At 35.9% G+C, this 26,358-nt stretch overlaps 1 protein-coding gene and 1 non-coding gene across 4 annotated transcripts in view; one reads left to right on the top strand and one right to left on the bottom strand.

Moving 5' to 3' along the window:
- The window catches only part of LOC149084801 (la-related protein 1-like), a 232,126-nt gene that overhangs the window by 42,063 nt on the left and 163,705 nt on the right, over positions 1-26,358 (bottom strand). For all 3 annotated transcript variants that reach the window (XM_089232541.1, XM_089232542.1, XM_089232543.1), the window contains one exon: positions 14,377-14,486. In XM_089232541.1, coding sequence (XP_089088667.1) covers positions 14,377-14,486 — 110 coding nt within the window. The remainder of the gene's footprint in view (positions 1-14,376; positions 14,487-26,358) is intronic.
- Positions 4,375-4,446, top strand: TRNAG-GCC (transfer RNA glycine (anticodon GCC)). The gene has a single exon. It is a non-coding gene; the product is annotated as a tRNA-Gly (tRNA).

Genomic DNA, 26,358 nt, shown 5'->3' with positions numbered 1-26,358 from the left:
CCGATTCGGATGACTTCATTTTCCAGCAGGACGGGGAACCACCCCATTGGAGCTTGGACGTTCGAGAATTTTTTAACAATCCCATTCCTAAACGATGGATTGGCCATACAAGATCTCACAATTCAGTTAAATATCACTGGCCTTCAAGATCATTGGACCTCAGTGTGCAATTTCTTCCTGTGGGGGGGGGGGGGGTTATAAAAGACTACGTTTATATGCCTCCCCTTCCAGCTACATTAGCCGAACTGAAGATATGCATAACAGCAGCAGTGGAAGCAGTGGATGCAAACATGCTCGCAAAAGTTTGGGTGCTCGCAAAGAATTTGACTACTGTATAGACATATGCCGTGCATCCCAAGGTGGACATATTGAGCACCTTTCATTTGTTTTTAAAAAAAAACTGATTAGCAATGTAATATAAAATTAATCTTAAGTGTCTACATATGTTGAATATTTTTTGTAATATACGCATTTCAAATCGGGTGATTCTTTTTTAAACACCCTGTATATTGCAAGATTTGTAAAAGAAATTTTCGACCACAATGGAGTTTTTCAAGTGTTGTGAGTGTGAAAATTTATATCATCCAATGTGTGTTGGCATCTCTGAAGCAAACTTCAGAAAAATGAAGGACAAACAAAGCTGGAATTGTGAATTATGCAAAGAATCATTGGGAAATCTAGAGCAAAAAGTCATGGATGACCAGATCCGAGATGAAAAAAAATGACACCCGAGATCACAATAAAATTAACATCACAAATGCAAAGAACTTAAAGCTGAGATTTTGGAGTTAAAAAAGTCATTGGAATTTGGCGACAATGCAAAAAAATATTTGAAAACCGAATTGGCGGAGATGAAAGATGAGATGAAGGAAATAAAAAATACGAACTACAGACTGTAAAAGGAAAAATCAAACATTAACCCAAAAAGTTGGGAATGCATACACAATACTGGATGACATGGAATTGAAGTCACGAACATCAAAATACAGGGAATGCCAGAGAACAAATGGGAGAACCTCCAAAATTTAGTTTCGAAAATTGGGTCCCTACTAGAGTTATATCACCCTGAAGAAATCGTTAAGATGCATCGAGTAAATTCGGTCAACAGGAAGAAAGTTTGTCCTATTATTATGAAATTTCAAGACTCCTCGATCAGACACAAATGGATTCAAGCTGCAAAAGTTCGTAAGGGTTTGTCAGCTAGTGAACTAGACTATAAATACCCTGCTCCACAATCTAAGGGGGGGGGGGAAGGTCATGTCCTTTCTACGGAAAACCAATATTGTTCCCAAGATGACTCAACTGTCCTTACCAGGTCAACCCCCACTCCTCTAGGAATTATCGCGCGATCCTGAGAACACTGCTTTAGGGGAATATTAAAGATGTTGAAATGTCCTGATAAGCAAAGAAAGAAAAGTTTTCTTGTTCATCCAGGCTAAATAGCTCTTGCCTCACCCATATGTCTGTCCCGATGTAAGGCGACTACACATTGACATTGTTCTTTCCTGCTGCTACTCACCCATCCATCCCTCCAAGGCAAAAAATAAATAAAAATGAAACCTGAGAGAGAGAGGAAAAATATTGAACACCACAGCTGCTTCAAAGCCTAGATTTTAGGGGGGGGGGGAATCTAAAAAAATCTCTGGAGGATCGTAAAAAAAAAACAGTGACCTTCACTCAAATTTTGTGACTTCAGGACTTCCGTGATCTTTTTTTTTCTCTCATTCCGGGACTTTTCCGTGATGTTAAACATCCTGTGCAGGGAGTTTAAAAGAAAGGAGGGTGTGATGGAAGGAAAAATTTACAAAAGGAATTTAGTGATCAGAAATGCCATCAAATATAGTGATACCAGAGATCAACCTAATATAGTGATAGCTTCATCTATAGCTTGCTTAGTTTTTCCAAAAATTATTATATCATCAACATACACTAATATTACAGTTTTCCCTCTCCTGTATACACAGTTGCATCATTTAAATTTTACGAAGTCCATTTTTTTTCAACATTGCATCCAATTCTAAATACCATTCCCTACCACTTTGATGTAAACCATACAAACTCTTAACAGACATACATAATTTTTCTTCTTGTCATTTATATATCCTTCTGGTTGCGACATAAAAATAGGTTTGGATAATTTCGCATACAGATATGCACTTTTTACATCTAATTGATAATGTAACCAACCAAGCATACATACCAATAAAGAGAAAAATAATCGAATGACACTGAAATTTACTACTGGACTATAAACTTCATCATATGATTCCCCTTTTCTTTGTCCATAACCTTCGGCTACTAAGCGAGCCTTATACTTAACTATTTCCCCTTTTTCATTTAATTTTGTTGTATATACCCATCTGCATCCAATAACTTGTTCTTTGGGTGGCGGAACTAATTCCCAAACTTGCCTATCTTTGATAATTTGTATTTCTTCATCCATAGCATTTTGCCAATTTTTTACCTGAGGAGAATTAAATACATCTTTATAGTTCTTGGGAATTTTCAATTCAACTTGGTTTGCTTCTGGAAAATTCTGCATCATGCTTTGGGTAATATTGTATTTACATAACTGAAAGTTTACCTGATGAATTATCTTTACCACTAAAATTAAAAAGTTCATTTCTAAACTCTATGCCCCGTTTCACACAGTATTTTTTATATCATGTGGGGATCTAAATCTTGTTTTTGTCCCATCAATATAGTAATAGATGTCTGTCCTTGATTGATCTTTTCTCAAGACAGTTTTTCTAATCCATGGGATTGATATACACAAGGAACTAAATTTTTTCTTCCTCTGTCCACAATTTTGTTGTGTGCAACTTTTGTTACATCTGGGTTAATTTTAGTGATGAATTCTGAACTTTCAGATAAGTCTACTGACTTAGTTTCATCGTCTGAGTATGAAATGTCATCTATTTTGAAGTTAGCATAATTTTGTTTATTAGAATGTCATTTTCTTTCAATTGTTCATTAAAGTTATTAGCAGTTTCAATCATTCTGTGTTCATCTCTTAACCAAATTCTATAACCATGTGTTCTTTGGGCATATCCCATCATGGTTCCTAAACGTGCTCTCATGTCTAGTTTATTTCTTTTTTTGTTTTGGAACTCCTACATAAACAGTACTGCCAAAAACCTTCAAATGGGATACCATTGGTTTGTTCCCCCCATATAACTCAAATGGTGTTTTTGTTTGGTTCTTGTGACAGACCCTATTCCAAACGTAAGTGAAAAAATTTATTGCTTCTGCCCAGAACTTTTTATCAATTTCACTATCTTTCAGCATAGCTTTAACACCATCTAATGCTGTTAGGTTATAATGTTCACTCACACCATTCTGTTCTGGAGTATAATCATTTGTCCTTTCATATCCAATTCCCTGATTGTCTAAGAATTTTACAAATTCATTATGACAAAATTCCATGTCATTATCTATACGAACAGTTACTCTATTTTCAGATTTAGAAACCTTTCCTGTCTCTTTTGAAATTTTACAAAAAGTTGGAAAACTTCACCTTTTCTTTTCATTGGAAAAACAAACACTTTTCGCGAATAATCTCTTATAGTTAGGAAATATAAACTCCCTCCACAAGATTCAATAGGTCACATACATCCATGTGTAATAATTCCAAATTTCTACTAGATCAAATTTTGTCAGTAGGTTTGTAAGGTTTTCTCTTAGTTTTTGCCAGTTTGCAACTAACACATTCTTCCATAGGATTATTTAACAATGGTAACCCTCTAACACTTGAATTCTTACTCATATTACGCAAATAATGTGTATTCACATGACAAAAACGTTCATGCCAAAGTTCTATATTATCATCAGTTCTTGCAATGGAATTATACTTTTCTTTTTTGACATTTGTATCAACAGATGCACTCTTGAAGTTATTTGAGGTTTCACAACAGTTTGTTATCAATTCATTAACATTAAAATTCTTATGACATGAATGTCACTCTCCACTTGTTAATACAAGATATACAGAAGACTGGATGTTGTGAAGATATTTATTATTTGAGATGTTAATTTTTTAAGGAAGGAAAAAACTCATCTCTGCCTCTACCGGGAGTCGAACCCGGGTCCCTCGATTGCCGGACGAGTGCTCTGACCACTAAGCTACAGAGGAGATAGAGATTTCCCTTCGCTAGAGCGTATATATGCCGAACGGAACCGTGCAATGGACGGTGAAACCGATCAGCTAATAGCTCTTGGACGACGAGCCACCAGAGGGCTATATATATGACATGAATGTCGCTCTCCACTTGTTAATACAAGATATATACCAAGAGCTATTAGCTGATCGGTTTCACCGTCCATTGCACGGTTCCGTTCGGCATATATACGCTCTAGCGAAGGGAAATCTCTATCTCCTCTGTAGCTTAGTGGTCAGAGCACTCGTCCGCCAATCGAGGGACCCGGGTTCGACTCCCGGTAGAGGCAGAGATGAGTTTTTTCCTTCCTTAAAAAATTAACATCTCAAATAATAAATATCTTCACAACATCCAGTCTTCTGTATATCTTGTATTAACAAGTGGAGAGCGACATTCATGTCATATATATAGCCCTGTGGTGGCTCGTCGTCCAAGAGCTATTAGCTGATCGGTTTCACCGTCCATTGCACGGTTCCGTTCGGCATATATACGCTCTAGCGAAGGGAAATCTCTATCTCCTCTGTAGCTTAGTGGTCAGAGCACTCGTCCGGCAATCGAGGGACCCGGGTTCGACTCCCGGTAGAGGCAGAGATGAGTTTTTTCCTTCCTTAAAAAATTAACATCTCAAATAATAAATATCTTCACAACATCCAGTCTTCTGTATATCTTGTATTAAAATTCTTATCTGAATTACCATTAAGATCATACATTGGTCTTAGAACATATAATTTTTTCTTATACCATAAAATAATTGTCCATCCTCTGGTGTATAGAGACGAAGTTTTCCATTACAACAAATAAAATATGTACCACATTTTTCTAACAATAAACATGACATTAAATTGTGTCTCAATTTCAGTGAATACAATACATCACATATTTCAATAGTAATCAGTTTTCCCTTTAATCTTACATGGACAGTTACATCACCAATACCTACTATTGGGCTTTCAACCCCATCTACAGCTAAAACCATATTTACATCTTCTAATTCCTTAAAGTTAGTGAAAAAGTCTTTATTGTTACAACAATGGTGAGTTGCTCCACTATCTATACACCAACTAAATTTATCCATATGAAGTTTAGCATGATTAAGCAAGACTTCAACATTTGACTCAAATACTGGCTTATCTTTTACATTACATTTTTCTTTGAAACTTTTACTAACACTGGTTAAATTTTCATTTTTGTTACAATATTTGTTTGAAAGATTTGGTACTTTTACATTACAATTAACCTTCAAATGCCCAAACTTCCCACATCTGTAACAAGGTTCGAGTTTTTTAGAATTGTTCATTTTTCCTTTGATCTTTAACTTAGTTTTAGCATTTGGATTACCTTTATTGCATTTAACAGTTGCACCATATGCCCCAACTACACTATTCTCAAAATTACTCATGTTTTTGTTAGCTTGTAACAATCTATTTTCATCCAATACTGTCTCTTTAGCGACTTTATCAAAGAGAAAATTTTTTTCAGGCCATCTCTAAATAGTTTGAACTATTCCTGAAAATTCTTGTGGGAGATACCTTATCAATTGAAAACTCTGATATTAAGATTCTAATGCTTGTCCAGCATCTTCTAATCTTTGTACGCAATTTCTCAATCTAGCACAATATAACCTTATACAGACGTGCTAACTTTTGAAATCCAAAATCTCGGGGCTTCCCCACCCCCAGCACTCACAGTCTCGATCAAAAAAAATAATTTCAAAAAAAAGAAAATTTAAAAAAAAAAAAAAAAATTGAAATTTTTATCATCAATTAAGAAAAAGTTACATTCCCCCCCCCCCTCAAGACAGGTTCTGCATTGCCTCTGAGCAGAATATAATTCCATGTCTGTCTTTCCGTGCAGAATAGAGAAGTCGCATCTGCATACTGTTCATAAAATATGTGTTTCCTTTCGTGAATGCTATCAGTGATTCTATCTTGGGTACATTAACTCTTTATAATAACATGAGCTTTATATTTTAGCTTTATTATAGCTTAAAGTTTTATATTTTCTTTCTGAACACGTTTAATCGGAAGAAACAATTTTAAAAAACTCAAATTACAAAGCTGCAGACAAAAAAACGTGTTTACCGCACGGCTGTTAATGGAATACAATAACAATTATACAGGAATTTCGGCAACCAAGGGCTTTCCCCCTGATAAATGATTGCAGATAAACACTACGAAAACAAAGTCACATCTTTGCCAGTTGCTTAAATGTGGTCACAGACTTTTTTTAAGGCTGCTCGATGGAAATGACAACAGCTGTCCTCTATGGGTGTTTTCCCTAACTAACGACGGGAATCATTGATGTCATGGCAACGTGAGCTCACGTAAAATCTAATTTTCTGCCAAAATCCGGAGAAATTTTAACAAATCTGGAGAGCGGGAGGACAGATGAAAAGTCTGGAGTCTCCCGCCTAAATCGGGAGAGTTGGCAGGTTTGCCTATAGTTTTTGATCTCTTATCAAATCAAAGTGAGAAAAATTCATCTAATAATGAGATGACATGCACTCTGGTATTTGGCTCAAAGTACTCTTTTAGTGTCATATATGCAGATTTCCCATCAGTATTTTTAGCTATCAAATTTCTGTACTGAGGATCAACTGCATAGTATATTGTTGAATATGCTCTATTTTTTCTCAAATTATAATCCAATACTTCTTCACATGATGCGGTTTCATCATCCAATGGAGGTTCTGTTTCATCTATGAAAGACACACAGCCCCTATCCATGAGAAGGACCTTAATATCAGCTATCCAAGTATGCCAATTGTCCCCATTTAGGACCTTAATTTTTACATCCTTTGTATCTATAATGTATAAGAATATAATTTATAAGCATACACAAAAAAAAAACAAAAAAAAAACAATAGAGTATAAATGAAATTACCAGTAATTCATTTCTTAAAAAAATGTTGCAATGAGTATAAGCATATAATACAACCTTGCGAGCAGTCTAGTACAACTAATTTCTGCGGTCCCGTCGAAAAACTCGTATTGACAATGAAAAATTTTAGAATTTTTCTCATACCTGAAAATTTCTTCATCCTGGTATTTTGATTTGATCAATCTCTAATTCTGTGATTTTTCAGTTGACACACTCATTAGTAAATCGTTTTCTTCAATCAGTTCTTTTCAAGTTTACTGATTGTCCTTGATGAAACAAATCAGCTACGACCTTGAGCGGAAAAGACTGATCAACGAAAAACGAGAATTTCAAGATGATTGTGAATATGCACTTCCGATGAAAAACTATGATTCTTTCCCGGTAATTGGCAGAAACACTTGGTAATTGGCAAAATAAAGCTCCCATCAATCTCATAAGCTTGATAAAGGATGAATATGCTAGACCCAATGAAGCCGGCGATCAATAAAAATATGACGGAGATCCCAATGTCGAAGATATTACGGATGGCAAACAGAAGTTTCCGATTGAAAATTATAGTTCACTGACCAGTGTTGCAAATGCAATGAGAAAAATATGGACATGTTTGCACAAAGGATGTTTTCACTTTCCGATTCAAAATCGTAACGTATCATTTAAAACTTCCAATCTGCACTCATGACTGGGCCCATAACCCTTGTTGGCAAAGTGTGGTTATACACGAGTACAGACGGAAAGAATACGAAAATAATGAATGGCAAATTAACGGATTTATTTAACGAAAGCATATTGATCTCCACTAGAACTCATTGAAGATTATCACTACTCCACTAGAACTCATATTACATCTAACATATGAATACTAACATAACTGATGAAACAACGCAAACATAACAATAACACAAGAACAGTACAGGATCCCAACAGTTCATACATATATATATATATATATAGATGGATCCCATCCAAACGAAGCCACCTATCGGTAAATACGGGAAGCTGCAAGAACGTGACCCCAAGTGAGGAGCAAATGTCCTTCAAGCCTATATTGAATTGGTGGATCCTACTCCTATACCCCCTACTACCCCTTGGTAGCACTGGAATCACTGCCACATCTGAGCCCCCTCCCTAGCGGATAATAGTAAATCCCGGTACTCTGACAGAGACTCACTAATATTCGCTCCTACCTGATTTGTTCCCACCCACAGAATCACCCGCAAGGGCAACTTTCGGCGATGAAAAACGTCTCGAACGTTGCCAATCTTCCCCCCAGGAAGAGACAACAGCAATCGAAACCCCGAAAAACCCTACACATTCGGTTCCCAAGTTCCCTAACCATAGAATCACCGATGATTAAACCCCTATCACTATCCCCCTCTACCTCATCCACGACCACCCATTTGCCCTCAAAACTGTCGTTGTTCGTGGATATTGCTTCTTCATCAACAGGTGGCTCGACGACCAGAGGCTCCGTTACAACCGGGCCCTTTAGCACCCCAACTTTTTCCTGTAAAGCTTCGACCTCGAGTTTCAGCCTTTTCCTATGCAAGCACCCTTTACAATTGAAACTATCAGTTACTATACCCCTAGACCAGGGAAACCTCCCATCGCAAGCTCTACACAACACTAGTCGAGGCATACTAACACTATTGCTAAAGCTAGGTAATAATTAAAAATAGGAAAATGAAAAACATTAACAGGAAATTAAAATATAAAAATGTAAAATATGTGTAAGAGATTGTACGAAAAAATTACATAAAATAGAATGCTCAAAACTAAATCACAAAGAATAAATTAAATATGTATATAAAGAATACAACACACTCTAAAAAAAGTATTAAGCTACAAAGTACAATTTATACTTATTATAATTATCTAACTATTTCAAATCACACTAACACTACAACCATAGGCCTAAGTGAAAGGAAAAACAAAGTTATTGAGAGAACCTGGGAAAAAGTATACACTGTTTGCTAACACTAACGTCCAAAAGCCTACAAATTTATATCAGAGAAGCGAGAAAACCTGGCAAAAATACAATGAAAATGAAATGCGAACAAGAAAAAAATCTAAGTCAATCGAAAATACACAACGGAAATTTAAAAAATTGAGAGCAATATAGTAAAAAAAACCACTTATCTCAGAATCCAACGTGTGCTAGAAAAAAAAAAGAACACCACAGAATATGACCCAAAAATAAACAACACGCTAAGTAAAACTCATGAGAACGAAGAAAAACACAAAGAACGACACAAAATGGCGCACTGAAGTGACAGATAATCCTTTGGTAATCCCCCGGCAACGGTTTTGGATAAAACTTCTGCTATTGGTCGGTGAGCGGAGCGCATTAAGAGCACGTCCGTTCCCAACTACAGCGAAGATGAGAAAGTAGTTACTTAGGACCGCAGCTAAGGACTGCCTAGCACTAGTCGTTAAGCAGTAGCTCACGGCAGCCATCTTGGGTGGGAAGAAATTTCACCACTAGCCGCGTGCTCGCGCTAGCGTATTTAGCGATAAAATATGATTTTCTTTCAATGAATTAGACAATTTTATTCAGGAAAAAATGACCAATAAAACATCGTCTATATGTTTGGTATCTTCAAAGTTAAAGTACTCATCATCATATCCTCCAAAATCTGCTGCTGTGATATACGTGTATGTTGACATCAGCGAATGAAGCCGCGACGAAGTGCGAGCACGTTCATACTAAGGTAAGAATTATTTCTTGCTATCAAACTATATAGGAAGAGTTTTCAAAGATATTCTTAATATTTTTTTGCCCGCTAAATGTGTTGTTTAAAAATGTAAATGGCCATAATCTCTCACAATCGATAGGCAGTGGATCCCACTTGGCGATGCTGAAAAATATAAAATAGCTCATGTCTATTTTGGATCGTATTGGACATGTTTACATGGCAAGTGAAATATATAAATCTAATCAAACTATAATATCAGATTAAAGTTTCACATTCTATGTGTTGTGCTGTATTTAATTTTAATGAAAATTTGTGTCTAAATTGAGCATGTGTGTGTAAATAAATAATTTTGAATATTATTGACATGATAAAAATTTGTGCTTGGATGACTATACTATTTTATTTTTTTGTGATATAAGTAATGTTAAAATTTAAATAAAGCATGGTAAATTTGCAGTAATGTGAAGCATTAATTTTTCTGAAACTCACACACTGAAGGATTAAAATCTTGATTTGATTATCAATCTTGAACTGTTCAATCATCTATGAACAATATTGTAAGACTTGATGAAAGTTTAATTTTCAGAAAAGAAATATCATGCAACTTCTTAAGCAACTATATTCTGTAACTCGCTCTAAGATGAAGCATATTTATTAAGGAATTATGTTATATTGAGATATAAAAAAAAATCCGTACAATAAGACTAGAAAACAAAGTTGAAATTTTTTCATAGTAGCTAATGTTGAAGTATATGTGGCATCATCATAAGAGAAGCACAATTACTGTTCGAAACTTATTACTACTTCAGTATTTGGTGTTATGCTCAAATACTATTTTTTCGCAAAAATTTGTTTTATTTTATGTGTATGGCCAAACACATGCCTTTCAAAATTTTTCTTGAAAACTAATTACCTTTGTGATTGGACAAAAATTTCTTTTTTTCCACTTCAGATACTTTAAAAGTTTAAAATAGAAAACTTTGAGACTTTATGAAATTCAAATTTTTTTTAACAAGCTTTATTTTTTGATCCTGCTGTGAGTAAACAGCTGATGTATAGCAGCATTAAAAACATAAGTAAAACAGCATTTGTATAGCGAGATTTTTCTAACTCCAAAAATTTAGTTTCCTAGGAACTTGAATGTGGCTAACTGCAAAGTTATGCTAAGGTTTTCATGGAGCAAATGAAGGGTTCTGAAATATGCTTCCCAATCAAGCAAAGGTAATTTTAATTCTATGTATTTGCCTTTAAGCAACAGTTTCTATTATTTTCATGGGGAAAAAATATTTCCATGCATGATTCAATGACACAAATTTAAACATTATATCGTCACAAATTTCAACACATTATATTGCCTTATTTTCTCTCATTAATTTCATTTGTATCAGCAACCCCATTGGAACAAATATATAAATAAGAGCGAGGACATTTAAAACAACAACCTTGAATATTTTTTCCAACTGAAAAACAATGGTATTAATTCTTTGAAAAAATTATAATTATATTCTTTGATGAGCATATTTTGTGAATGAAAATATTGAAACCAAATTACTTTACAACAAATAATATCACACCTTTCAACTGCACAGGCAACCATACGACACTGGAAAATTTCTATGTTAACTTAAAAAAAAATGGGGGCCCACAAGAGATTACTAAGGATGTGTTTTTAAGCAAAGCTACAATTAGAGTGAAAATAAAAAATAAGCTGTCTGCCAATAGGGGGTTTCTCTTCATCTATCTGTGGCCAAAACTTTAGGGTAGAAACAAAGCTCAAAAAATTTAAAAACATTCATGGTGAACGCCAAGTATATATTTAAGAAAAATAGTCCAAGGTAAAAAAAAATTATTAGAGTTTTTCAACCATCCTCATGTTAGAAGATGCACAGATATAAATTCCAAAAATTTTGTGATCATGCATAGGAAATTTTAGTTGCCAATATATAAACCTTTTTTTCGCTATGGCGACTTGGTGCCTGGAATTCATTTGTCAAGTCAAGGACAAGAAAAAGATTTTTACTATTATTATATACTGAATTTTAATGTGAAAAAAAAATCCTCAAAAGTGAAAACTGCCGCATCCTCATACATTTATAGGATAAGTAAACAAGCCAGCAATAAAAATAGTGCAGAAAAAAAAATGTGAAGCATCGGCAAGAAAAAATCCCTTGGAAAAAAGTTAGCTTACAACCAGTTGTAAATATGAAATCGCTACCACCAGTGAGGAAAAAATTATTGTTAAATAATTAGTAGTAGTTGTAGAGTTCAAACGGTATCCTGATTGGTTCGAGATCCGCTACTCTCTCGAAACCAAAAAATTTTTCCTCCTCTAATTACTATTTCACGTGGTCTTAAGGACCAGTAGTTCACGGTTACTCTTAGTTCCTCTCAACTACCGGTAGTTGAAGCAGTCCTTAACTTCAGTCCTCTGACCAGTAGTTCATTTGAATTAGTAGTTACTAAGGACTGCAGAAATAGTTCACCCCCCTGGGTAGGCAGGGTTGGCATGGTATTTACCATGGATGGTTTTTACCACCTACAGAGAAAATTATATTCTTAATAGCATGCCTATTAAAATACCTATATATGCTTATTTTGAATATCAGTAGAAACAAGTAAAGGCTATAAATTCTGGTCAAAATATCTGTTAATAACTGGTCTTTCAAAACTTAATCTTATGAGTTAATTTTCTAAAAATTATCTTTTAATGATAAAAAATTGGGAAAAAAACTGCAATATCGATTAAATTTTTTATCATAATTAAATAATTGGGAAAAATATCAAGCAACAGCTGTATTAACCAATAATTTCTATATGGTGCCCCTCTATCTCTACCAAAAATAATATAGTATGTGTATGAACATTGCACAAAATAGTAATTTTTATTTTATAGGAATTCATATATGCAAAAAGAGGAAAAAAATAAAAATTGGTTTTTACATGACTCAAATACTAGGAGTTTTGCTGATGGAGACTTCAAGCATTTATCACATTACAGCAGTTTTTTTTATATAAAATTCTAATTTTTCTTTTTCAATTAAGACATACATTTTCTGAGCTTATCTCATGGTTATCGGCTAGCTATATACATGTCATATACTTTTCTCTTGATTTGTCAAGCCTTGCCTTATTGGTAAACAATCCAGTGGTTCTTACCAGTCAAAACTTTCCAGTGAAAAACCAACTAAATGATTTTGTACAAACGGGGGGGGGGGGGGGGTTAGCAAAAATAAATAATACAAGATATACAGAAAACTGGATGTTGTGAATATATTTATTATTTCAGATGCTGATTTTTTTAAGGAAGGAAAAACTCACCTCTGCCTTTACTGGGAGTCAAACCCGGGTCCCTCGATTGCCGGACTAGTGCTCTCACCACTAAGCTACAGAGGAGATAGAGACTTTCCTTCGCTAGAGCATATATATGCCGAACAGAACCATGCAAAGGACAGTCTGACATGATCAGCTCATGGACAACAAGCCACCAGATGGATATATATATATATATATATACGATGTCGCTCTCCACTTGTTAATGCAAGATATACAGAAAACTGGATGTTGTGTGAGAATCAACATCTGAAATAATAAATATCTTCACAACATCCAGTTTTCTGTATATCTTGCATTAACAAGTGGAGAGTGACATGTCATAAATAAATACTTTTTTAGAAACATTTACTTTCTAATTTATAATTCTCTCTAGTGGTTTTATCCATCTTCTCTTCTACTGATATATGGAAATGGAGCAGAGAAATATTTAAAAAATTTATCAGTATTAAATACTTGATCATGGTTTATCCTCTTCTCTGGTATCCAACTGTAGAGATCCAACTGCATATGTTATAAATTACACTAATAATTATTGATTAAATAAATATTAATCTTTATTAATAACAGTTTAATAGCATTAATAATTAAAAACAGTTACGCTACATACTAATTATCAACACATAAAGGCTAACTGTATTTACCTGTAAATAAAGGGGAAAAAAATTTATGATAGACAATTTAAGAATTAGTTAAAGCTTTTAATAATTCTTCCTCCCCTTCCCATTTCATGTTGGGCCTTGGGCCAGATTTTGGGATCCAAACAGTGGCATTGGAGCCAGGGGTGCCGTAAGTATTCAAGCACCCACCATATTGTAGAACACTATTCTGAGCACTCCCCACTTCCAGAATTTTATACAGAAATCAAAATCCCCCTCTGCATTACTCAACCCATGTACTCACAGGTGCATAACATGTTCGACACCTTTCATCCCAATTAATTTGGTCTAGATAAGTGATTGTCAAAACCATACTTTATGAATACTGAATATGAATACTTACCATACTTTTACTGTCAAAACCATCATTCCACAATTTTAAGTTCATGAGATTTTCAAATGTCTGAAATGCCTGTCAACCTGTATTCACGTGATATTTTGAATCAAAATTTTTTATATCTCATTTCAGCTAGCACAAACCAACTAACAGAGAAGTTGGTTATTGGATCCTAGAAGGTCTATTTCTATTGCACGAGATTCTCACACATTTTTCCCCTTGATTTAACAAGGTTTGAGTACACCAGAATATAAATTTTTATCCCTTTTAGAGAAATTAAAAATCTGAGAATGAAGTGGTGTGAAAATATTAAAATATACCATTTTGCACATCCTTCAAAGTTTCTTTCTGAAAATCTTCAAAGAGATCTTCTCTGTAGTTCTTTTCCAATCCATAACTGTAGAAACGGAACAAACATTCCAGACCATACCTGTATGTTACAAATAACCTTATGTTCATAAACATTAAAATTTACATACTTATGCCAGATTATAAACTTTAAAACCATTATTTGAAAATATTTTCACTGAGATTTATTCAACCAACTCATCTCAGAAAGCAAAACTTGTCAAAACCTAAAAAGATGTTTCAATATTAGCCTCATGTGAGAGAGTCATTTTCAGAATTTTTTTTTCAAACACCAAACATAGCACAGTCACTGCAACAAATTTTATATTCAAGCCAAATTACCACTGGCACTTGCTGCCAACTTCTGTATTCACTCATCAAAAAATTACCATGAAAAGGCAAGAAATAAGTTTAATCGTAATAACTATTTTTTTGCTTGACATTTTTCCACATTATTTATCTGATTGAAAGAAAATACAATGAGCAAATAGCTTTCATAAAACAATGAATAAAAATATGACCATGTCAAGATAAAAGTCAAGCAGACTCTGTTTCAAGCAGAGTTTGCCCTGACTTTTTATCAATTGTAGCAATTTGGCTAATCAGATGGAAAAAGTTGTAGCCAAATGAGAACCTTAGCCAAATTGACACGTCATATAAAATACAGATTCCAAAACAACTTATATGAAGTTCAAGATGAAAATATAAATCAAAAAATGCTAACCATGTATAAATAAAAATTCTTTAATATAAAATGTAAATTACAGTACAAAAAATATTTTAGTTCTCAAGAATTTGCAGAGATTTTTGCTATCCACAATTCAAAAGCATTTTCGAAATTGAATTGTTGCCTGCCGGGGCCATTAACAGGAACAGAAATAATGTTATTTATATTTTTTACATTTATTCTGTTCCGCAATTGTGTTTCAATGAGATTCATGCTACTGAGGCAGAGATGGCACTCCACTCTAATTTACCTGAGTCCCGGGAATGAAAGTGGGTTCCTCTTGAAAAAAAATTAAGTTGGTCCCACTCCATTATTTACAGGCACCCCTGTGAATCAAACAATTGATTTCTAAAAACAAGTTCAATCCAAAGATTTAGGGGAAAGTGCCCAAAATAAGTTCCCAGCCAAAAATTCATCCCCCCTCTCTAATTAAAAAATTAAATCTATGACATCGCTGCGGCAGGAAAAAGATCATGCAAGAACGGGACCAACGACGACTGACGAGAATCATTAAACGTGACAGACGTGCAACCCTTCCGCAAATTGCGGCAGATTTCAATGCTGGGCCATCCACAAGTGTCAGCGTGCGAACCATTCAACGAAACATCATTGATATGGGCTTTCAGAGCCGAAGCCCCACTCGTGTACCCTTGCTGACTGCACAACACAAAGCTTTACGCCTCGCCTGGGCCTGACAACACCGACATTGGACTGGAAACACGTTACCTGGTCTGACGAGTCTCGGTTCCAATTGCTTCGAGCTGATGGACGTGTACGGGTATGGAGACCACCTCATGAATCCATGGACCCTACATGTCAACAGGGGACTGTTCAAGCTAGTGGAGGCTCTGTGATGGTATGGGGCGTGTGCAGTTGGCGTGATATGGGACTCTAGATACGACTCTGACAGGTACGTAAGCATACTGTCTGATCACCTGCACCCATTCATGTCCATTGTGCATTCCAATGGACTTGGAAAATTTCAGCAGGACAATGTGACACCCCACACATCCAGAATTGCTACAAAGTGGCTCCAAGAACGAGTGGCTCCTCTTCTGACTTTAGACACTTCCGCTGGCCACCAAAATCCCCAGACATGAACATTATTGAACATATCTGGGATGCCTTGCAACGTGCTGTTCAGAAGAGATCTCCACCCCCCTCTTACTCCTACGGATTTATGAACAGCCCTGCAGGATTCATGGTGTCAATTACCTCCAGCACTACTTCAGACATTAGTCGAGTCCATGCCACGTTGTGTTGCGGCACTTCTGCGGGCTCGCGGGGCCCTACACGATATTAGGCAGGTACACCAGTTTTTTTGGCTCTTCAGTGTGTGTATATATATACTTATTTTACCATAAAATTCAATTAAAATAAGTATGAAGAAGATAGATCCTTTGTGATGAGTACCTTGCATAAATGTGTGACTTTTTTTATAGTTTTTAAATCAAACAAGTTGGGTTTTTATGCTTGTTTACAAGTTAAATGGTGGTAACCCCATTTTAGGAAGAAAGCTTTTCCGACTTCTTCGTCCCTTAATATCCAACCAAGAGGGGGGGGGAGGGCGATGGGGACTATCACCACACACAGAGTCTGATAATATGGTAGAATGAATCTGTCCCGTATTTCACGGGACAGTAATGACTAGCAAAAATTGCCTCCTCCGACACATCACTCTGTATCCGCACCTGGGAGGGGGGGCGCTGACTACTGTTTTTGCACCGGGCGCAACTAGGTCTAAGACCGGCCCTGTGTAGTACCATACCAATAGGTACAAGGTTTTCTAAAACCTAAATTTATAACAGGTTTTTCTATTATGTAGATATATTTTACAGCTGTTTTACATATTTCTCTTTCTTCTATTCACGTTCTTCATGCATTTTACGACCACAACACAAATGCGTACTACTCATATTGTCGTATTCATGTTGCTCACCGAATAAGGTGCTAAGCAAGATGGCACTCTGATCCCTAATTGTATATATTCCCCAGAAAATATTTATATTTTTTATATTTTCACACAGGAGCGAGTGAACTCAACCCAATAAAACTGAAGCTGGCTTTTCTAGTCCGCAATTTATCAAACCCATTTGCTCACCAATAAAAGGTGTTAAGTGAGATGACTCACTATATTTCATATTTTACAATACAAGATTCCCATTTTGTTTCTCTTTTGGTATCCTGTGTATATAATATGACAAGTGTAAGATAACAGATGAGATTGCACAGCCCCCCCCCCCCATTGCTTTTAAAATACACCTCCATCCTAACATGTGTACATTCATCCTATCTTAACGAAACCAAGAAACCTTTCTCTAACTCCCAACCCCATCTTGTCCGAAATCACAAAATTTATTAATCACGACAATACCCAATTTTCTGGGGAAAATATGTTGTAAAACTTTTGTATGTTTTTTTGACGTGAAATAAAGTATTCCGGACTCTGCCACAAAGCTGGGCTGGAAGAGATCTTGGCGATTGGATAAGTCCAGTCCCGGTTTTGTTTTTCTTCTCCATCCCGACTTTTTTGAAAAAATGCCCCAGTTTTTTCCGCTTTTTAATCAATATTTTCTTGAATTTGTTATTTAATCAAAAATGTTTTGATACAAGTAATTTTCAACAGATTTATTAAATGCAGTATTATCATATTTGCATTTCACTTGGGGGAGGGATGATTGCCCCCCCCCCAATCTCCCCCTTTCACACCTGGATGAGAAAGTGTATCGAGTGATTCAAAAGCTCGTCTTCTATGTGATTCCGGAATGTAAGGACGGATGTGTCCTGTGGAAATGTCACATAACAAGTCTTTTGCAGTACTACTGTCTGGCAAATGAAGTGTGACAATCTTTGGTGCTAAGATTTGTTGGAGTTCACACAATTCGTCACATTGAGTCGGCAATCGCATCGTAGTCAATTGGTGATGGGGAAGCAATGGTTGTGATGCATGATAAAGTGTCAGCAACTATATTGTTTGGTCCGGAAATACACCTGATATCAGTAGTAAATTCTGCGATATAACTCAATCACTGTAGTTGCCCAGGAGAAGCTATGTTCAGGTCTTGTTTGAAGGCGTAGATCAATAGACGATGATCACTGTGAATGGTAAAATGTTTTGTCCTTCTAGTTGCCATTGAAATGTTTAACTGCACTATAAATAGCTAGAAGTTCTGTCATACACACTGTATTTTTCTTGGGACTGGGATAGCCTACAAGAGAAAAACTGAGAGATTGAATCATGCCGCCATGTTCTTGCTGTAACACTGCACCGATGGCATTGTCTGATGCATCTGTTATGAGAGAAAGGTGCACATTTGGATGTAGCATTGCAGAGTGCTTCCTTGACATTGGAGAAGGATTGTGAAGCTTGTTGAGTCCAATTGAGTGGTCAATGCAGGTCTGTACACTTACGTATGAACCTGTGGTAAACATTTAACATGTCCAAGAATCGACGCACGGAAGTGGGTTGCATAAAGTTCTTGATGACATCTACTTTGGCAGATAATAGTTTGAGCCCATTCTTGCTAATTTCATATCGCAAGAATTTGATAGTTGGGACACCAAATATGCATTTTGACAAATTTATGCAGTCCATATTGAAATTTTTGAAAAAAATTTAAAAAATTCACTGATTATTTCACGTAAGTGTTGGAGATAAGTTTGCTCATCTTGGAGAAGCAACCCTGATATCGTCCCAGTAACTGAATACAAAATCCTTGCAGAACCACATTCATGAATCTCTGAAAGGTCTGCGATGCATTGCTTAATCCAAAGGTCATATACGGAAATTCAAAGAGTACAATGGTGTAGTAATTGATGTTTTCAAAATATCTGATTCTTGCATTGGAATTTGTTGATACGCTCTAATCAGGTCAATTGAGGAATATATTGCCGTTCTGCGGAGAATGTGCGAGCAATCTATAAGGAAAGGAATCAGGTGACGATTGGGTGCAGCGATTTTGTTGAGTGCTCTGTAGCTCCATTCACCAGATTTCTTTGGTACTAGATGGAGTGGGCTAGACCAATTGCTTTTAGAAGGCTGACACAAAGTTCTTGTTCCATCATAAACTCGAACTCTTTTCATGAGACTTTCCACTTTTCCCCATATGTGAATGGAGAATATTGGGGAACTCTGACTATATTTTGATATGGGGATGGTAATTGATCGATACTGCTCAAGCGAAAAGATGGAGCTGTGATATTTCTCGCAATGGATCAGGTAGCTGATAACAGGGTTGTTCCATCAATGAGGTGATGATGTTTGCTATCGACTAACAGGTTGAAATGCGATAGAAATCTACACTGAGAATTGGTCGAATTATGTTGGCTATGATGAAAGGCCAAGCAAATGTCCTTCGCAGGTTCAAATTCAATGTTAGAAGTTTTGTATCCTAAGTTGAGATAGGGGAACCATTGTCGGCAGTAAGAGATAACTTCTCTGGTTTCTTGTGGGTATTGATGACAGTTCGTGGGACGACTGACACATCAGCACCCATGTCAATCAAATAAGTCAAGTTGGTAGAAGGATCGGCCAGTATGACTCAACGCATTGGCAGCTGCGGCCTTGGCCAGTGGAAGACTGCCCCCGCTGAGGTGTTCAAGGAGCAGGGCTGTTGACATTTCTTAACCAGAGCTCCAAAATTGATATGGTAGAAGCCAGAGCTATTATGAGCTTGTTTGTATTGGGCTTGGTTGTGGGATCGAGAGCGAGAATACCATTTATGATAATGGAAAGATCTAGGCTGCCACTGTGAAGTGTGAATAATGGCCTTCAGCTCATTCAATTCTTGAGTCGAAGAAGCAACTTGTTGCACCAGTGATTGACTGGATGCTAAGCAGATATTTGGAATGGCCAACTCGGCAATTATATCTGCCATTGAAGCCATTCTCTTGAAGCAGCTAGTGTAGCTTGTACGTTAGCCGGGAGTCACGCTAGCCACAATGATTTCAGTAAGTCATCACTGATGTTACGTCCGGCAAGCAGATGCGATGGTTTTTGACCTTCTAGCTCTAAACCTTGCAGAAGCATATAGATTTTGGATGATTCACTCTCTGCATAAACCTGAATCAAATGTGTCTTGAGCATGTCGTATTTGTTCTGCTGGGGAGGTTCTAGAACCAAATCTTGGACTGCCAATAGAATATTGGCATCAATACCAGCGATGGTGTGGTTGAATTTTGTGTCATCAGCAGTTATCGCTGCAATCGAGAGTTGCGCTTCTAGGTGGATGAACTACAAGTTTTGATTTTTTTTTCCAAAATGGAGGTGGCATTATAGCGACGCAATCGACATTCAGCAGATTGTTCATATGGAACGGATGAAATGATCACGTCCGTGTCACCAATTTATAGGTACTGGTTTGGGCGCCTATCTGTATGAGCTGGTGTTCAGCACCATTGTAAAAGATGACAATCAAGTTTTAATAAATAAACAACAATTTATTAACCGGTTGAGCGGTGAAAGGTTTTTTGATTTATATTTGAAAAATGGTGTGAGGTTATACGGAAAAATACTTGTAAAGTGGTGAAGCTTCTTTATCTCAAGTAGTGCTATCCCCCCCCCCCCATCAAACATGCAGGACAACAGAGAAGGCGTGGTTGGTGGGGTCCATCCAAGTGACAGGTTGGCTACACCTATTCCTAAGTGATCCTATTCTTTACTAATACGCACTCAACTTCAGTACTTGTTCTTTTGTTACAGTATTGGCTATTTTTTTTCTCCCCGTCGTGCTCACAGACATATTTAGAAGTTCATTTTTCTTATTGCTGTGGAACCTCGCTAAAATGACACTTGATACAACTATATTTTTAAAGTATTATTTGGAAATGTCTATACTCTAATGTTAATCGGCTGCCTCTCGATATAGCGATAATCCCACTACAGATATTTTTTCTTAGTCCGCAGACTATCGTTATATCGATGTTTCACTGTATATACATTTATATTGTACTTTTCTCACTAATTTATTGGCGAAAAGAAGCGTTTATATTCTCTAAATGTACAGCAACATTATAACGGGGTATCAGGGATTACGCAACAAAGTTTTTTTCTTTTCTTTTTTATTTAAAAAATATTTAAGCCCGTTCTGAGTCTACGTAGAGTTTTGCGGCGTTACAATACTTTATAATCACACTTTCTTGCAATTTTTTCGTTCCTCTTTCGCTGACGTTGCATGCGATTTATCATTTTGTGGTATCACTAAAGTGTCTTGGCACATTTTATCCGAGCAGTGTGATGCACTTCTCCAATGCATACTTTTCAGTTTAATCGAATAGCTTTTTCGCAAGGGAAAAGGCTGCACAGTTTTGAACAGTATAGGGAATTTATGAAACCAACACACATTGTGTGATAAGGCACAAAAATATACATATATAATGTACCTTGAATTTTGTAGAAAGTTGAAAATAACAGTAGTCGATGATTTTAATTACACAAATATCGATATTATATCTTATGAGTAAATTTGAAATATACAATGAATTGGAAAAAATACCTTCGTTTTTATTTAATCTATTTATACCACACGAAATGATTTATACTTCACATAAAAAAAACTGATTATAAAATATATCGATTTTATGTGTATATGGAAGGAAGCAATATTATGATTTATTTAATACATGCCATTAATAATTTAAGATACGTTATTAACGCAAACGTTTTAAAAGCCTATTTGAGCCTCGTTTTGCTAGGTGGCATGTTCAACAATGCGATGTATCTTACAGAATTTTTTTTTCTTTTGATGAAATTTACTTTCTTTGATGATATACTGACCAAATAAAATGAAAGGTAACAAAAGAAATGGAATATTTGTCAAAATTTTAATTGAATCAACGATAACTGCTTTTCAGGGTTTATCTCAATGTAATGTCACATTCAGTTGGTCACATGTAATTGAATTTTTACGCTTCGCATAAATTACATGTGTTATGATAGGATTCTATAAACACATTAAAAAAAAAACCCCGCATACATACACACAGTTGTACCCGCTTATAACAAAGTTAGAAAAAACAGCGAATGTATTCAATATACACGAATTTCATTATATCAGTACCAGCTTGGAAAATGATATGATTAAGCGAATAACACATTTTGCACGAGCGATACGCATTTTTCAGTAATCTGAACATTCTTAAAATGAATAGATTAAAATAAAGATTAAAAATTTAATTGATGATATAACAACATTCCATATGAATAAATATGTGCCGATTATTATTTTTCTTGATATGATTGTAAATGTCAACCGTGTTGCGTTTAAATCATTTTTGCCAAATAAGCATGCACAAAATATGTCTTTTATTTTAGTAAGTGCATAAACACCAAACAATTTTTGGTCTTTTTTTTTTTTGAATCATTCAAAGAGAATGAAAGAATTATACAAAAGGAATTATATTATCAAATCCGGACCACAATCATCCCATTCTTTTTTGCATGCATGGTATGTATTATGAAAACTACTGTATATATCGAGTAGCTTGGTGTATCAAAAGTATACTAAATACAACATAGGCGTTCTCAGGATTTTCTCAAGAATGTGTGTGTGTGTGTGTGTGTGTGTGTGTGTGTGGGGGGGGGGGGGTGTCAATTTTTTTTTTCTTCTGAAGGGGGGGGGGAGTGAAGTTTTTACTGAAAAATAACGCTGTAATCTCGGCCAAAGCTTGAACCCCAAACCCCCTTCTCCCCTTTTCATACGCCAACGAAACATTCTGTATTTGGGGGAATCGTTTCATGCCTTGACGCTGCTCAGAAAACATGTCAATTTCAATATTATTTTTGACAAACCGACATCTCTAAGATTTTTTTTTTTCAAATTTCACATAAAAAAGAAAAAATTCAGGAAATTAAGATGTCAGATAAAACAGTAGATTTTGCTTTCGAAGACAAATTAAACATGCAGCACAATGTTTCAAAAAGGCCACATCACATACGTTTTCAAATAAAGAAAGTCTTGGTTTTGACGTAAACCGCGTACGAGCTATTTCTTTATAAAATTTAGTTTTTTTTGGTAGGCTGCAATGGACATAGCTATTATTGCTTTCAAAAGAGAAAAAAAGTCTTTCTGATACGGTCTTTCTGAGCGTTTCTGATCGGTATATCGATCTCTTTTATCGTTAGAGTTGCTGTCGCTAGCCATAATTATAAATAGCCACAATTATCACCAAACACTATGCCAACGTGGTGATGACCCTAAATCGATACATGGGGCCGGTCAAAGCACAAAATTTGGACATTGGCTGGGCAAACTGCCCAATTTCAGGCTTCGCCACTATTATGCAGGGTCGCAACTAGATGCTTGGTCACCCGGGACAAGTGCGTATTTTGGCGCCCCCTTGTAATGTTGAAGGTAAGGTTTGAGAATGAAATTTGTGCCCCCCTCTGGTCCAGCACCCAGGGCACGAGACCCACCTGCTCCCAGGGCTCGGTCGATTGCACCGACAATGGGAGTGTTTGTGTTCCCCCAACAGATCGATTGCGCTGAGTCTGGAAATCGGGTTGTTTGGAATTCGGGGTGAGCACAATCGACCTATAAACCGTTTATCTTCGGCGCAATCGACTTACACCCCTGGTCCCTAGTTGCGGCCCTGCTATTATGTGTGTGTGTGTGTGTGTGTGTGTGTGTGTGTGTGTGTGTGTATATATATATATATATATTTATTTATTTATTCAGACCAAGAAAGAAATATCGTTGTATATTGGTTATCGTTATATCGAGAGGCAGCAATTTAACATTAGAGTAGTGACATTTCCGCACAAAACTTGAAAAAATATCATTGTTGAAGGATTTATCGTTGTAGCGGGGTTTTACTGTATTTAAAAAATTTTTAAAATATAATTAAAACATGTAAAAAAAAATACAGCCATTGTGTATTAACAAATAGCACGAAATATTATGCAAGTCTCAAGTTAAATCTATATACGTATAACTTGGAAAAAATTCTAAAAAAAAAATAATAAATTCTGAAAAAAATTTAATTTTAATTTCATCTTCCAGTCAATAAACTTTTTGTTGGATTTTAGTAGATTGCATACGTTTATTTATGTGTTTATATACAGTGAAATCTCGTTACAATGACACTGATACAACGATAAATCCTACTACAACGATATTTTTTAGTCTTATTTAGCAATGCCTATAGCCTAATATTAAAGTACTACCTCTCAATATAGCAACAATCCTTCTAAAACGATATTTTTCATGGTCCCGAGGATATAGTTATATTGAGATTTCACTGAAAAATTAAAATGAAAAAAAAAACCCAATATTTTTGAGAAAATTTTTGATGTACAGCTTCACATGTTGTGAATATAAGTGTGGAAAAAACAGTTCCTCTCCTTGGAAAGATAAACAGTTTCTCTCTCTTTCTCTGTACCACCCCTCCCTAATTCCATTTTAACAATCTAGCATTCTTACTTTCAAGATACCAGTAAAAAAGCCACACCTTATTCTGTACAGACGGTATTTATTGTGATGGTCTATAACCAATTCATTGTACTGTTCAACCGAGCGCTTCATTCATTTGAAGGATTAGGAGGCGTTGAAGGTGTCAGTCAAGCTACAATAGGTCAAGGGGGAAGAACAGGTCTTCCATGACCCATATATGCGTCACCACCGCTCAAGGATTGGAAAAAGTTTGACCCATATCATAGCTGCCAACTTTTGAAAATGAAAATTCGGGAGATTTTCGCGCAAACCCGTATTTTATGCTAAAACCACTCCCTAATAAATACAATAGGGATTTTCCAAACATAAAAGTCAAAGCGTAGGGAATAAGATCCCTACTCAAAAACTGAAGTCAAATTAAAATAGGGATTTTACACACATGGAAGTTAAACCCTTGGGAATAAAATTCCTACGCAAAAAACAAGTGAAATTGGAGGCCAAAACTTCAATAATATAAAAATAAATATTGTGTTCAATCAGAAATGCTGTGAACAAACATTCTGCGCGAATGACCCCAAAGTTACCGGAAGATGAAGGAAAACACCGTCAATTTTTGAAGAACACTGATTTTTTGTGACACTTGCTTGATGGTTTTTTTTTTTCATTTCACATGAGTGATGATGGCAGTCTTTCCATGACCGATGTTTATGTCCGTAACACAACTTGTACAAAAAGGAAAAGTCTGCCCTTTTCTGGAACGTTTGATGAAAGGATATTCATCGGAATAAGTAACTTTAAAATTGATTAAATATGTTTTTGCTTATCATTATTCGTGCTTTGTTATATCGCACGTACGTAACTTCAACAAAAGAAATTTTGACCATATGCGCGTCACTATAATCTTCAATTATTATCCAGGACTATTGGCTGCTAAGCCATTTCCCTGCACGATAAGACAAACAACTTTCTTGTTACTATCAGAGGGTTTGTAAAATTTCCTTAAAAAGGGAATTTCGGGAGATTTAAGAACTTTTCGGGAGGTCGAGCGATGAAGCTAAAATTCGGGAGACTTGGCAGCTATGCCATATATTCGTCATCACCACTCAAGGATTGGAAACATTATGACCCATATATTCGTCATTGCCACTTGACTGGTTAAGCAGACACAAAGAAATTTATAACACCTCACACACATGGTCTCTTGTCATCTACTCTGAAAAACTTTTTTTTTTCGCCTTTTGCATTGTTAGGTAACAATCCTTTTTTAAGGGGAAAATGTGAAGCGTGACATTTTGCCACCATGGGTAAAAGTTGAACTAGAGGTCACTACAGTACCATCTGTCGATGGTAACCCCCAGGCTCTGTAGGTAAAGAACTTTTTTAATGTTCTTCTCCGGATCAAACACGTAGACCCTGACAAAGACCTTAGTGGTACAAGATTTTACTACAGCACCACTCAAGCGCTTACAATGATATAATACAGGATACCTATAATTAAAGAACCTCATCTCAAAGCTGCCTAGAGCCAAAATCAGTCATCAAAAACTTATGAAATTTTATGGATGACTTAATAAAGTGATGTGGACTGTGGACTTTTTTCAGTGGAAAAAAATTAGTTCTAAATACTGTCACCAGAAGGTGTAGCAGATGCCATTGATGCGCTATAATGTATAATACCCAAAATTTCAGGAAAAGATGCATAAAAATTTAGTTCACGCGTCCTCTGAGACGCATCCTTTCCTAGTTCCAAGATGAAAAAAGTAGAGAGAAAAACCTCCAACTTTTTTCCTTGTTTTCACAGTCTTATCACAATCGCGCATGACCTTGAAAAAGTGGTT

The sequence above is a fragment of the Pholcus phalangioides genome, unplaced genomic scaffold, assembly GCF_987345545.1.
Source record: "Pholcus phalangioides strain wild (caught in Gottingen) unplaced genomic scaffold, Ppha-v1.0 ptg000007l_1, whole genome shotgun sequence".
Taxonomy (NCBI): Eukaryota; Metazoa; Arthropoda; class Arachnida; order Araneae; family Pholcidae; genus Pholcus; species Pholcus phalangioides.
Note: the sequence above shows the minus strand (reverse complement) of the source record. Positions and strands in the feature narration are given on the sequence as shown.